This window comes from Pseudophryne corroboree, assembly GCF_028390025.1.
Source record: "Pseudophryne corroboree isolate aPseCor3 chromosome 3 unlocalized genomic scaffold, aPseCor3.hap2 SUPER_3_unloc_64, whole genome shotgun sequence".
Lineage (NCBI taxonomy): Eukaryota > Metazoa > Chordata > Amphibia > Anura > Myobatrachidae > Pseudophryne > Pseudophryne corroboree.
In genome coordinates, this window is record NW_026967557.1 from 164,262 (window position 1) to 178,283 (window position 14,022).

Here is a 14,022-nt window from a genome sequence, read left to right on the forward strand (position 1 = left end):
TGGGTTCTGACTAGGGAGGTGACTGCCGGGAATGAGGCATTGTACAGTAATACCGAGGGACGTGTCTGGGTGATGACTGGAGAAGTGACTACAGGGAATGGGACATTATACAGTAACACCAGGGGATGTGTCTGGGTGATGACTGGAGAAGTGACTACAGGGAATGGGACATTATACAGTAACACCAGGGGATGTGTCTGGGTGATGACTGTATCACTGTGTGTGTGTCAGGTTCCTATAAGTTGTCAGGATGTCACTATCTATGTCTCCATGCAGGAGGGGGAGTATATAGAGGAACACAGGGGTCTGTACAAGGATGTGATGATGAAGAATCACCGGCCCCTCACATCACTGGGTAAGAGAAGACTGTCATGTATTGTACAGGGGAGAGCAGGTATGGGGACCCCTATATACACACATCACCTGATAATCACATATATACACTGTACTCATTCACTGTGTGTCTCCTACAGATGGGCCCAGTAACAGAGATACCCCAGAGAGATGTCCCCGTCCTCTGTATTCCCAGGACTGTACAGAGGAGAATTACAGGACCCCACAGGAGGATCAGGTAGGTGGGATTTAGGGTCTCACCCAAAGTTACTGTTACTATATGATCTGTAGAGGAGCTGTGTGTGTCTTGATATTATACTGTTTCACTTCAGTTTAATCTGACTGTGTGCAAATGTCATTATAGTGTTTGTTTGTCTTTTAGGTAGAACATCTGTCTGATATTAAAACAGAAGATATAGAGGGAGAAGAAGAGACGTATGTGACTTGTATAAAGGCAGTTAATATAGAGGGAGAAGAAGAGACGTATGTGACTGATATAAAGGCAGAAGATATAGAGGGAGAAGAAGAGACGTATGTGGCTGATATAAAGGCAGAAGATACAGAGGGAGAAGAAGAGACGTATGTGAGGGGTGATCAGCAGTGTAAGGAGGAGGAAATCCCTACAGATATCAGCACAGGTGAGTAATAAACACTTATTACAGATAAGAGTAACATATTCTTGCTCAGTGACTACAGCAATCTCTAATTCTACACCCTCCTCTGTCAGTACAAACTAAGGAGGAATATGTATTTTCCCAGTGTGGAGTCAGGAGCCATCAGCCCCTATTATACTCCTGCTCTCCTCCTCACATCGTGTCACTGTGTGTTACCAGCCCAGAGATCTGACCAGTCTCCTCCCCACACTCTCTGGTGTATCTCTTACATTAGGTGCCATCAGCCCCTATTATACTCCTGCTCTCCCCCTCTCATCATGTCACTGTATGTTACCAGCCTGGAGATCTGACCAGTCTCCTCCCCACACTTTCTGGGATATTGTTATGATTCCTGTACTCCAGACCGGAGAAGATCTTATGGCAGGGATCTGAGTACAGGAACAATATGCTGGTTGTGGGAGCTGGAGAGCCTAGTAACCCCTGGCGCCCTAACTCCGTTGTCTCGCCCGTGTTATCAGAAATCCCCTGCGAGACTATGGTTGCTTGAGCCCATGGCAGCCGCGTTCGAAGGGCGGATTATGTCTGCCCAACCCCGATGCCCCCGCAGGTCTTAATGGGAGACAAGGGGAAGTCCGAGACAGGGTGATAACAAGGGGCCCTCTGACTAAGCAACCAAGCCAGGGGTTACAAGCTAACTTAACTAAATCAAAAGGTATGTGCGGACTAGCCGCCAAGGAAAAGGACAACCAAAGATCCACTGATCCGACACTCCTATTCGGCACCGCTGGACACCAGAGTGGATCTTGTGGAAGCGGAATCCTCCGCAAAGCTCCAGAACACAATATAAACGAAATAATAAACTGTAGCGGACAAGCCGCAACACACGGCTGCGCCGCGACTCACGAACACCACCAGATGTTAAAGGTGCTCGGTCAGACTCCAGGAACAGATGGTAACTTCCGAGTACAGGATCTCTGAGGACAGGAACAACCGAATAGACCGGGACTGGGAACTCTCTGTAGCAGACTCAGGCAAACAGGAAGCTATCACCGGCGTCTGTGAGAAGCCCAGGAAGTGTTCTTAACAGAGAGTCCTCCAATCAGCTGTTTGGAGGCTGATTGGATTAAATGCCATGCAGCTGTCAAGCTGCCTGGCCAGGGAAACAGATGAGTGATTAATTACAACATGCCGTGCAGCTGCATGCTACACAGCCAGGAAACCAATGAGGTGATTAACTTAGACCCAGCAACGGGGAACGCGGTCCGACAGTGGCGTCCCCGTTGCTAGGCGCTGGGCCGCACTGACGAGCGGACCCTCGGCGCCTAACAGTACCCCCCCCTTGAGGAGGGGTCAAGGAACCCCTAAGGCCGGGTTTCTGAGGAAATTCTCGAAAAAATTCCTTTTTGAGCCTTGGGGCATGGAGATCCTCATCCAGGACCCAAGACCTTTCCTCTGGCCCATAACCTCTCCAATGTACCAAAAAATAAAGCCGACCCCGGGACAACTTGGAATCGAGAACCTTCTCCACCAAGAACTCCTGCTGACCCTGTACATTAACTGGTGATCTCCCCTGAGATATTTTACGAGGAATTCTGCTGGACGAAACATATGGTTTAAGCAATGAGCAATGGAAGGTATTTCCGATCCGTAAAGTTTTTGGTAAACGTAACCGGAAAGCAACTGGATTGACTTTTTTGATAATGAGAAATGGTCCAATAAATCTAGGACCCAATCTGGCTGAGGTTTGTCGAAGTTTAATGTTTGCGAGTCGACAACCACACCCTGTCTCCTACTTTAAAAGTGCACGGCCGCCGGAGCCTGTCAGAAATTTTTTTTTCCCGGAAAGCTGCTTTTCTGAGAGCCAGGTGCACTTTTTTCCAAATAAGTTTAAGATGAGAGGTCAGGGCCAGAGAGGAGACAGAGGAATGTTGAAAAAATGAATTAGCTCTGGGGTGAAAACCAAAAACTGCAAAAAATGGAGACACATTGGTGGAGGAATGACAGGCATTATTATAAGCAAACTCCGCCAATGGAAGAAACTCAGACCAGTCATTTTGGAGTTTGGCCGAGTACAAACGCAAATATTGTTTTAGTGATTGGTTAACTCGCTCAGTCTGTCCATTGGATTGTGGATGATAGCCGGAGGTTAATGATAATTTCATCTTTAACGAAGCACAAAAAGACTTCCAAAATTGTGCAATGAATTGTGGACCCCTGTCAGAAACAATGTCAGTGGGTAAGCCATGGAGTCTGAAAACATGGCGGAGGAACAAGACTGCCAATCCCTGGGCAGATGGCAATCGGGGAAGAGCAATGAAATGGGCCATCTTGCTAAAACGGTCCACTACCACCCATATGACTCGGCATCCGGCTGACAGAGGGAGGTCCACCACAAAATCCATGGAGATATGCGACCATGGCCTAAGAGGAACATTCAAGGGCATAAGTTGACCTATAGGCAAAGAACGGGGAACTTTATGCTGTGCACAGACCTGACATGAAAAAACAAACTCTTTAATGTCTTTGGAAAGACCAGGCCACCATACTGAGCGGGAGACTAATTCCAAAGTCTTAGCGATTCCCGGATGCCCGGCAACTTTGCTATCATGAAACTCCGTCAAAACAGTTGCTCTCAAAAACTCAGGGACAAAAAGACGACCAGCAGGAGTATTTCCAGGAGCTTGATGTTGAAGCAGCTTTAACTGGGAAAATACATCCTGTGTGAGGCCTGCCTGAATGACTGAAGACGGAAGTATGGGAGTAGCAGGACTGTTGTCTTGAACCGAAAGAAAACTGCGTGACAGGGCATCTGCCTTGGTATTCTTGGAACCTGGCCTGAAGGTGATAATGAATTTGAAACGAGTAAAAAATAAAGCCCAACGAGCCTGCTGGGCATTCAGTCGTTTAGCTGATTCTATGTATTGAAGATTTTTGTGATCAGTCAAAACTGAAATGGTATGGGTCGCTCCTTCAAGCCAATGCCTCCACTCCTCGAAAGCCCATTTAATAGCCAGCAATTCCCGGTTACCAACATCGTAGTTGGATTCTGCAGATGAGAATTTTCTGGACATGAAGGCACAAGGATGTAATTCAAGGGAATCAGGATCCTTCTGAGAAAGGATAGCCCCTACTCCAACCTCCGAGGCATCAACCTCAACAATGAAAGGCAATTCTGGGTTGGGATGTCTGAGGACAGGGGCTGAGACAAAGGCTTGTTTCAAGGCCTGAAAAGATAACTCAGCTTCACGTGACCAATTGGTAGGATCTGCTCCCTTCTTAGTTAGTGCCACAATGGGAGCAACTAGGTCAGAGAAAGAGTGAATAAATCTTCTATAGTAGTTCGCAAACCCTAAAAAGCGCTGAATTGCTTTTAAGTTGGTGGGTTGCGCCCAACTAAGGATGGCTTGGAGCTTCTTTGGTTCCATACAGAATCCCTGAGGGGAAATAATGTACCCTAAAAAGGATACCTCCGTGACATGAAATTCACACTTCTCCAGCTTGGCATATAAGTGATTTTCACGTAATTTCTTTAGCACCTGACGCACCTGGGTAACATGTTGTTCTACAGAGTCAGAATATATCAAAATATCGTCTAAATAGACCACAACAAATCTTCCCAGAAACTCACGGAGCACATCATTAATGAGATCCTGGAAAACTGCCGGAGCGTTAGATAGGCCGAATGGCATGACCAGATACTCATAATGGCCTGACTGAGTACTGAATGCCGTTTTCCACTCATCCCCTGACCTGATTCTGATGAGGTTATATGCTCCTCTCAGGTCAATCTTAGAAAAAATAACAGCCGAACGCAGCTGATCAAAGAGGACAGAGATCAGCGGCAGAGGGTAAGTATTCTTTACTGAGATCTTATTCAAAGCTCTAAAGTCAATGCAGGGTCTGAGTGAACCATCCTTCTTCTCTACGAAGAAGAAACCTGCACTTAAAGGGGATTTAGATGGCCTGATAAATCCTTTCTCAAGGCTTTCTTTCACATACTCATTCATGGCCACAGTTTCAGGACCAGACAATGCATATAACCTTCCTTTAGGCAACGTGGCACCAGGAATTAACTCAATGGTACAATCATAAGGCCTATGGGGAGGCAAAATATCCGCATTGCCCTTGGAAAACACATCAACAAAATCCTGGTATTCCCCAGGAATATGTGCGGAAGCGGCGGCAGCTACTCGGATAGGAAGCATAATACATTCTTTATCACAGATGGTACCCCATTGTAGGATCTCCCCAGACTGCCAATCTATGATGGGATTATGAAAGGCCAGCCAAGGGTGACCCAGAACCACAGGAACTGCTGGACAATGGGTAAGGAAAAACTCAATCTTTTCAGAGTGCAGAGCTCCCACCGAGAGCAAAACAGGAGGTGTACATAGAGAAATAACCCCATTGGATAAGGGACTCCCATCTAAACCATGCATGGTGACACATCTACCCAAGGTTAGCTGAGGAATACCTAAGGCCTTGGCCCATGTTAAATCCATAAAGTTTCCTGCAGCTCCACTGTCCACAAAAGCAGAGACCGAGGAACAGAGGCTGCCATAGGAAACTTTAGCAGGAACCAACAGTGAATTATTTGAGGAGATGAGCTGTAGACCAAAGTGAACCCCCTCACAACTCACTTGGTCAGGAAGTTTCCCGACTTATTTGGACAACTACGGGCAAAATGTCCCTTACCTCCGCAGTATAAACACAGACCAGAATTTTGCCTCCTGGTTCTTTCTTCCGGAGACAATTTGGAGAGACCAATCTGCATAGGCTCCTCTATGTCAACAGGAATGGAAGGAACCCAGGGAGAGGACCCGACAGATGCCCCTTTTTCAGCCCTCCGCTCTCTGAGCCGACGATCTATTTTAATAGAGAGCTCCATGAGGTTATCGAGGGTCTCAGGAGCGGGATACTGGAGGAGACTGTCTTTTATAGATTCAGATAAGCCGAGGCGAAACTGACTGCGCAGGGCTGGGTCATTCCAGCCACAGTCGTTCGACCAACGGCGAAACTCCGTACAATAATTCTCTGCAGGATTCCTACCCTGTCTAAGAGCACGCAAGTGACTTTCTGTGGACGCCTCTCTATCAGGGTCGTCATATAATAGCCCTAAAGATTTTAAAAAGGCGTCTACAGACGATAAGGCCGGATCGTCTGTCTTTAAACCAAAAGCCCAGGTCTGAGGATCCCCCTGAAGCAGAGAAATAATAATCCCAACCCGCTGAGCCTCTGTACCTGAGGTAACTGGTCTTAAACGAAAATACAGTTTGCAAGATTCTTTAAAATTAAAAAACTGTTTTCTATCCCCAGAAAAACGGTCAGGCAGATGCATTTTTGGTTCAGGGATGACCCTCGGGGAAGTCCGTAACAGATCTTCCTGTGACCTCACCCGGAGGGACAGATCCTGAACCATCTGAGTAAGTTCCTGAATCTGACTAACAAGAAGCTGGCCATGATTTGGCCCAACACCGGCGGGATTCATAAGGCCGACAAATTCTCCCAACTAAAAAATGAAAAAATTTACTGTAAGTTAAATCTTTTCTTTGTTGGGCCGGTGATAATGTTATGATTCCTGTACTCCAGACCGGAGAAGATCTTATGGCAGGGATCTGAGTACAGGAACAATATGCTGGTTGTGGGAGCTGGAGAGCCTAGTAACCCCTGGCGCCCTAACTCCGTTGTCTCGCCCGTGTTATCAGAAATCCCCTGCGAGACTATGGTTGCTTGAGCCCATGGCAGCCGCGTTCGAAGGGCGGATTATGTCTGCCCAACCCCGATGCCCCCGCAGGTCTTAATGGGAGACAAGGGGAAGTCCGAGACAGGGTGATAACAAGGGGCCCTCTGACTAAGCAACCAAGCCAGGGGTTACAAGCTAACTTAACTAAATCAAAAGGTATGTGCGGACTAGCCGCCAAGGAAAAGGACAACCAAAGATCCACTGATCCGACACTCCTATCCGGCACCGCTGGACACCAGAGTGGATCTTGTGGAAGCGGAATCCTCTGCAAAGCTCCAGAACACAATATAAACGAAATAATAAACTGTAGCGGACAAGCCGCAACACACGGCTGCGCCGCGACTCACGAACACCACCAGATGTTAAAGGTGCTCGGTCAGACTCCAGGAACAGATGGTAACTTCCGAGTACAGGATCTCTGAGGACAGGAACAACCGAATAGACCGGGACTGGGAACTCTCTGTAGCAGACTCAGGCAAACAGGAAGCTATCACCGGCGTCTGTGAGAAGCCCAGGAAGTGTTCTTAACAGAGAGTCCTCCAATCAGCTGTTTGGAGGCTGATTGGATTAAATGCCATGCAGCTGTCAAGCTGCCTGGCCAGGGAAACAGATGAGTGATTAATTACAACATGCCGTGCAGCTGCATGCTACACAGCCAGGAAACCAATGAGGTGATTAACTTAGACCCAGCAACGGGGAACGTGGTCCGACAGTGGCGTCCCCGTTGCTAGGCGCGGACCCTCGGCGCCTAACAGATATCTCATACATCAGGAGCCATCAGCCTCTATTATAGTCTTGCTCTCCCTCTCACATCATGTCACTGTGTGTTGCCAGCCCAGAGATCTGACCAGTCTCCTCCCCACACTCTCTGGTGTATCTCATACTTCAGGGGCCATCGGCCCCTATTATACTCCTGCTCTCCTCCTCACATCATGTCACTGGGTGTTACCAGCCCAAAGATCTGACCAGTCTCCTCCCCACACTCTGGTGTATCTCATACATCAGCAGACATCAGCCCCTATTATACTCCTGCTCTCCCCCTCACATCATGTCCCTGTGTGTTACCAGCCCAGAGATCTGACCAGTCTCCTCCCCACACTCGCTGGTGTATCTCATACAGCATGAGCCATCAGCCCCTATTATACTCCTGCTCTCCTCCTCACATCATGTCACTGTATTTTACCAGCCTAGAGATCTGACCAGTCTCCTCACACTCTTTGAGTGCATATTTTACTCCAGTCCAAGCTTCCTAGTATTTTTAATTAAGCATAAAAGGAATGGCAGAACTATAGTACTGGTTAATTTCAGTTACAGAATTATATAATGTACAATGTAACATCTGATAATGTTGATATCATCTTAAACCATAAAGCTATACTTCTAGATACACTTTCACCGTGGAGCCTCTATGGCCGTTATACTGAATACATGCGCTATGCACTTTGTACACTATTTGCGTACGGAGTCCCATACGTGGTACGTAATTGGCGTACACACACTGCGCTGATTGTACAGAGTTCGCACAGCGCGCGCACACACAATTGATAACCTTTAAACCTTATTAGTAATGCAATGTAATGTTACACTCTAAACCATGTGCCGCGAAGCACTGTAATGATGTTTATACTTTAAACCTTAAGTAGCGCTGGCGGTATAAAGTACCCGCAGTGCGTACACCTTATCAATACACTCTATAACCTTATACAGTAAAATCCGCTTTAAACCCTAGCAGGAAAGTGAGGACACAACACCGATATGTAGTGAAACCACAGGGTTCTAAGGCCACAGTGGATTATTTCAAAAGGTAAAACAGTATAAATTATACACTACAGGCTAACAAGATAAATCTACAACAGAATAATGGCTACAGAGAATTTACATAAGTGAGAATGTTCGCAAGCGCAACCCGGCCGGTCCTCCGCTTGTCAGGTAGAAATCGTTCAGAGTCTTCTGACCGGACAGGCAACAATGGGCTTTTTATACACAATTTACATACACAATACAATGGTCACTGTAATCTCATTGTCCATTGCACACAGAGATGTGCCTTTACATTACAGGAGAGGTCATAGGTTGATTTGAAAATGTGGGCGATGTCTTTCCCCAACTGCTCTTGTGGGTGGTATCCTCTGGATTCCCGCCGCATACATAATATACAGTAAATACAGTTAATATCTATATTCTACTTTTGCACATAACTATGCGCTGGTACATACGATCTTTCTCTAACCAACACCGGAATGTTACCCTTAAAATACCCTACAGCTGGATACTAGACATCACCTTCCAACCTTTATCTGACCCTTCCTATCATGCAAAGGCGAATCCCTTAGTCCTGGAACTATTTAAACTGATCATACTCACTGATGTGGTACAGGGGAACTATGGGTATAAAATGCACTATTTGGGTTTAATATGTAATGTTCTAATAACCCTCTACGCGCTCACAAACTCCACCGTAAATACCCATACCATGCGCATGATCGCAGGAGCGATCCTACGCAAATTGTGGATATGTGCACGCACGGCGGACTGAGTGCACGCGCAGCGGGCATGTGCATGGGGTTAGTACATGGTATATGCATTACAATATTTTTCGACTTTGACACATCCTGGGTGTTTTCTACTCATTTATAGTATTTTGCCATTTTTGAACATAACCTATACAATATTTATTTTGTTTCATGAAAATTCATATGTGCATAATGTATTTTATTTCCAGCAGATGGGCACACAAGCAGGAATATCTCAGAAGGACATCTTATGTTATCCCCGGATTGTGACATAAAAGATAATGACAGTAGACAGGATTCTCCAGGAGATAACCCCATTACCCCAATTATACATCCAGTTCTATCAGCTGGTCCTTCTGATCCAGGGAAATGTTCTCCTGATCACTCTGATATTGGTGCATCTGTTACAGCTCTGAGAGTAGATACAGTGTTTCCCTGTTCTATAGATGCCAAATGTTTTACACAGAAAACAAAGCTTATTACCCATCAGACAGATAAGGCAGGCAAGAGGCCATTTCCATGTTCTGAGTGTGGGAAATGTTTTACATACAAATCAGATCTTGTCACTCATCAGAGAAGGCACACAGGCAAGAGGCAATTTCCATGTTCTGAGTGTGGGAAATGTTTTACATACAAATCAGTTCTTGTTACACATCAGAGAAGGCACACAGGTGAGAGACCATTTCCATGTTCTGAGTGTGGGAAATGTTTTACATACAAATCAGTTCTTGTTACACATCAGAGAAGGCACACAGGTGAGAAACCATTTCCATGTTCTGAGTGTGGAAAATGTTTTTTAAGTAAAGCACATCTAGTTTCACATCAGGAAACTCACACAGGTGAGAAGCCATTTTCATGTTCTGAGTGTGTGAAATTTTTTACACATAAATCAGCTCTTGTTAGACATCAAAGAACTCACACAGGAGAGAGGCCATTTCCATGTTCTGAATGTCTGAAATGTTTTGCACAGAAATCAGATCTTGTTGCACATCAAAGAAGTCACACAGGTGAGAAGCCATTTCCATGCTCTGAGTGTGGGAAATGTTTTATACAGAAATCAAATCTTTTTACACATCAGAGAACTCACACAGGTGAGAAACTATTTCCATGTTCTGAGTGTGGGAAATGTTTTACCCGAAAATCAGAACTTGTTACACATCATCGAAGTCACACAGGTGAGAAACCATTTCCATGTTCTGAGTGTGGAAAATGTTTCACAGGGAAATCAGCTCTTGTTAGACATCAAAGAACTCACACAGGTGAGAGTCCATTTCCATGTTCTGAGTGTCGGAAATGTTTTGCACAGAAATCAGATCTTGTTGCACATCAAAGAAGTCACACAGGTGAGAAGACATTTCCATGCTCTGAGTGTGGGAAATGTTTTATACAGAAATCAAATCTTTTTACACATCAGAGAACTCACACAGGTGAGAAACCATTTCCATGCTCTGAGTGTGGGAAATGTTTTACCCGAAAATCAAAACTTGTTATACATCATCGAAGTCACACAGGTGAGAAACCATTTCCATGTTCTGAGTGTGGAAAATGTTTCACAGGGAAATCAGCTCTTGTTAGGCATCAAAGAACTCACACATGTGAGAAACCATTTCCATGTTCTGAGTGTGAGAAGTAAATCAGCTTTGTTTCACACAATAGACATCACACAGGTGAGAAACCTTTTTAATCTCATCATCACAATTGCCATGCATTGTTTCTCAAGTTCCTGTCCTATCTCCTTTGCTTTTTGCAATATGCATGCTGCTACTGGGTGAAACAATCATATCTCATACCCTGGTCTACCACTGCTATGCAGGTAACCTGTCTTTCTCTTTCATCCTAGTGGATGGTATTCGTACCATGGGGTATATATCGAGTCCATTAGTGTGTGCTGGCTCCTCCCTTCTATGCCCCTTCAAGCAGACTCAGTTTAGAAAAATGTGCCCAAGGAGCCGGGTGCATTCTCTGGAGCTCCAGAGAGTTTTCATCAAAATTTATGTTAGTTTATTATTTTCAGGCAGCGCTGGTTGGCACCAGTCTGCCTGCATCGTGGCACTTAGGGTGGGAACCGAACCAACTTAATAAAGAGTTAATGGTTCATATCCCCGCTGACAGGACACTCGGGTGTGAGCCCACACCAGTAGCATGCCGCCACCCCTAACATGCCGAAGTAGATGCATTGAGTAATACGCAGGGGTCCCAGTAAGCAGGTCCCTGGTGCAAATGGCGGCAAAAGGGTGCGGCAGTCACAGGCCTCGAGCTGCGGTGCCTGCTGTGGACTCCACACTGGCACACTGAACATAGGGTTACTCTCTTTATATACACATGTATTACAAGGTGGTTTTACTATTTATGTCAGTATAATCTGCTAGGGTCCGCATGCCATGTAAGGGGCGGGGCTTCCCAGAGAGCGGGTCCAGAGACTGGAAAGGCGCCATTTCCTGCTGCTGGTTACAGACTGCACGCTCAATCTGCTCCTCCACAGAGGCCAATGCACCACGTTTTGTACTGGTACCAGGGGGTCTGATAGAAAAGGGGGGAGCGCATATATAGCGGTTACACCGCTGGACACATAACATGTGTAAAATATACCCAGCGGAGCCCTGCCCTGAGCTGAGGTATTGTGTGCTGGTCCCATTCCTCTCTGTGTTCCTCCAATCAGGGTTGTCTGGGTTACTGTGCTGTTCCCTATTGTGTGTCACTGCACTGTGATATATCTGTGTTTTCTGCTGTAAGCATGTCTGTGTCCTTCTTGCAACACCAAGTTTACACCCTCTTCCCAGGGGTCCCTGCTCTGTACCCAGTGTTCTCTACCTTCACAGGGTAGTGCTTTGCAGGAACCTGCATGGTTGGACTCATTCAAAACAATGATTACAGATATAAAGTCACCTGCTGCAAAGCAGGAGAGACAAACCCTGAGACAGTCTGTAGAAGAGTTCATTATTAAGACTGCTGATCAGACAGCCAAGTCAGCCCCCCCTGGTGGTCTCTCATAAACGTACACTCCCACAGGTGCTCCAGTCTGACACTGACACTGAACTACCAGAGGATGTGGAGCTGGAGGGGGAAGATGACAACACACTGTCCCCGGAATAGGCAGGTGTGAATTACGGTAATTGAATCATCTTGGTACATTTGGTATATAGGGTATGTTCCCAGAGAAGTGTGTGTGGATGGCAGTGGCAACAGGGTGATCTGTGCTGGGATGCCGGAGTCTTTGACGGTCACTAGATGACCGAGGACGACTAACGTATAAGTTTGACTTTCAATCATATATTTCTAAGTGCTGCATTGATGTTGAATATCTCTTGGATTGGAGAGAAACATTTGCTTTTTTGGCTTGAACATTTATTGATATATAAGCATTTTTCCTTCACCATTGCCATTTGTTATGGGTTTTTTTTTTTAAAGTGTCTTTTTTTGGAAACAATAAACTTTCATATATTAATTAAGAAGTTTGAGTGCCCTTTAACTACAAAGTTTAAATATCCTGGACCTGTGAAGGAACGGACTGAAGGGAGCACCACCTGAGAATTGCTGGGGAGTGTGCATTTGTTTAAAGTCTCTCTCTTTATATATATATATATATATATATATATAATTATATATATAATATACACACACATATATATATATATCTGCTCTGTGTGTGACACCCGGCCTATACACATAGAAACACCCTGATGTATAAATATCCTGGAGATATGGCCTCCAGAACTGGACACAGTATTCTGGATTAGAGCTTACCAATGACCTATACAGTGTCATTCTGCTGCTGATTCCTCTCCCAATGCAGCCATGCACCTGACTAGCCTTCCTCATTGTTGTGTTACATTGCTTACCTGCCTTTATATCACCTGACATAGTGACTCATAGATCCCTTTCCTCCTCAGTAGTTTCCAGTATAGTGCCATTAATACGATATTTATTATCTGGATTTTTGAGATCCAAGTGCATGATTTCGCAGTTTTTGGCATTAAACTGTAATTGCCGCACTCGACCATTCCTCTGGTCTACCTAGATCCTCAATCATTTGTTTTACCCCTCCTGGTGTGTCTACCCTGTTGCATACCTTTGTGTCATTTGCAAAAAGGGTATACTTTCCCTTTAATGCCATTTGCAATGTCACCAATAAATATATTAAAAAGCACTGGTCCAAGTACAGATCCCTGGGGTACTCCACTGGTAACAGTTCCCTCCTGTGAATGCACTCCATTTACTACAACTCTCTGTTTTCTATCCTGCAACCAATATTTTATTCATTCAACAATCTTAGTATCCGATCCCAAACTTTTGAGTTTATTTAGCAGTCTGCGATGTGGGACAGTGTGAAAGCCTTACTAAAGTCTAGATAAGCTATATCCACGGCTCCACCTTTATCCATCACTTTAGTCACACAGAAACGTCAGTAAGATTTGAGTGACATGGTCTCCCCCCGGTGACTCCATGCTGTGTGGGATCCAGTAAATTGCTGGATTTGAGATAATCTACAACACTTTCTTATGAGTGTTTCCACCAATGTCCCTACTACTGATGTAAGACTCGCTGGTCTGTAGTTGTTGCCTCTTCCTGGCTTCCACTTTTGTTTTGTTTTTATAATAATTTTTATTGATGAACATAAAATCATTAAATAATACATTGCACAGTGACAGGAGTTACACAGTTACAGAGTCATGTGACAAGGAAATGCAGATACATAAGAACAAGGCTCCGAGCAGTAACCGGAGTCAGAGTATATATACATTAGAGGACACTAGCTGTGTAATAAGGTACAGAGTCATGTGACAGGAAATGCAGATACATAAGAACAAGGCTCCGAGCA

The 14,022-nt window shown here is 45.2% G+C and overlaps 1 protein-coding gene across 2 annotated transcripts; it reads left to right on the plus strand.

The window, feature by feature from the left end:
• The first annotated feature begins 280 nt into the window (after nt 1-280).
• LOC134984567 (gastrula zinc finger protein XlCGF26.1-like) lies at nt 281-12,631 on the plus strand. Of its 2 annotated transcripts, none has more exons than XM_063950124.1 (4): nt 281-355; nt 474-571; nt 716-971; nt 9,413-12,631. In XM_063950124.1, exons 1-4 carry the CDS (start codon nt 322-324, stop codon nt 10,834-10,836), a joined length of 1,812 nt encoding a protein of 603 aa, XP_063806194.1. In that variant the 5' UTR covers nt 281-321; the 3' UTR covers nt 10,837-12,631. The 2 variants fall into 2 exon arrangements, with proteins under 2 accessions (XP_063806194.1, XP_063806195.1); XM_063950125.1 differs by having other exon boundaries at nt 9,416-12,631.
• The last annotated feature ends 1,391 nt before the right edge of the window (nt 12,632-14,022 follow it).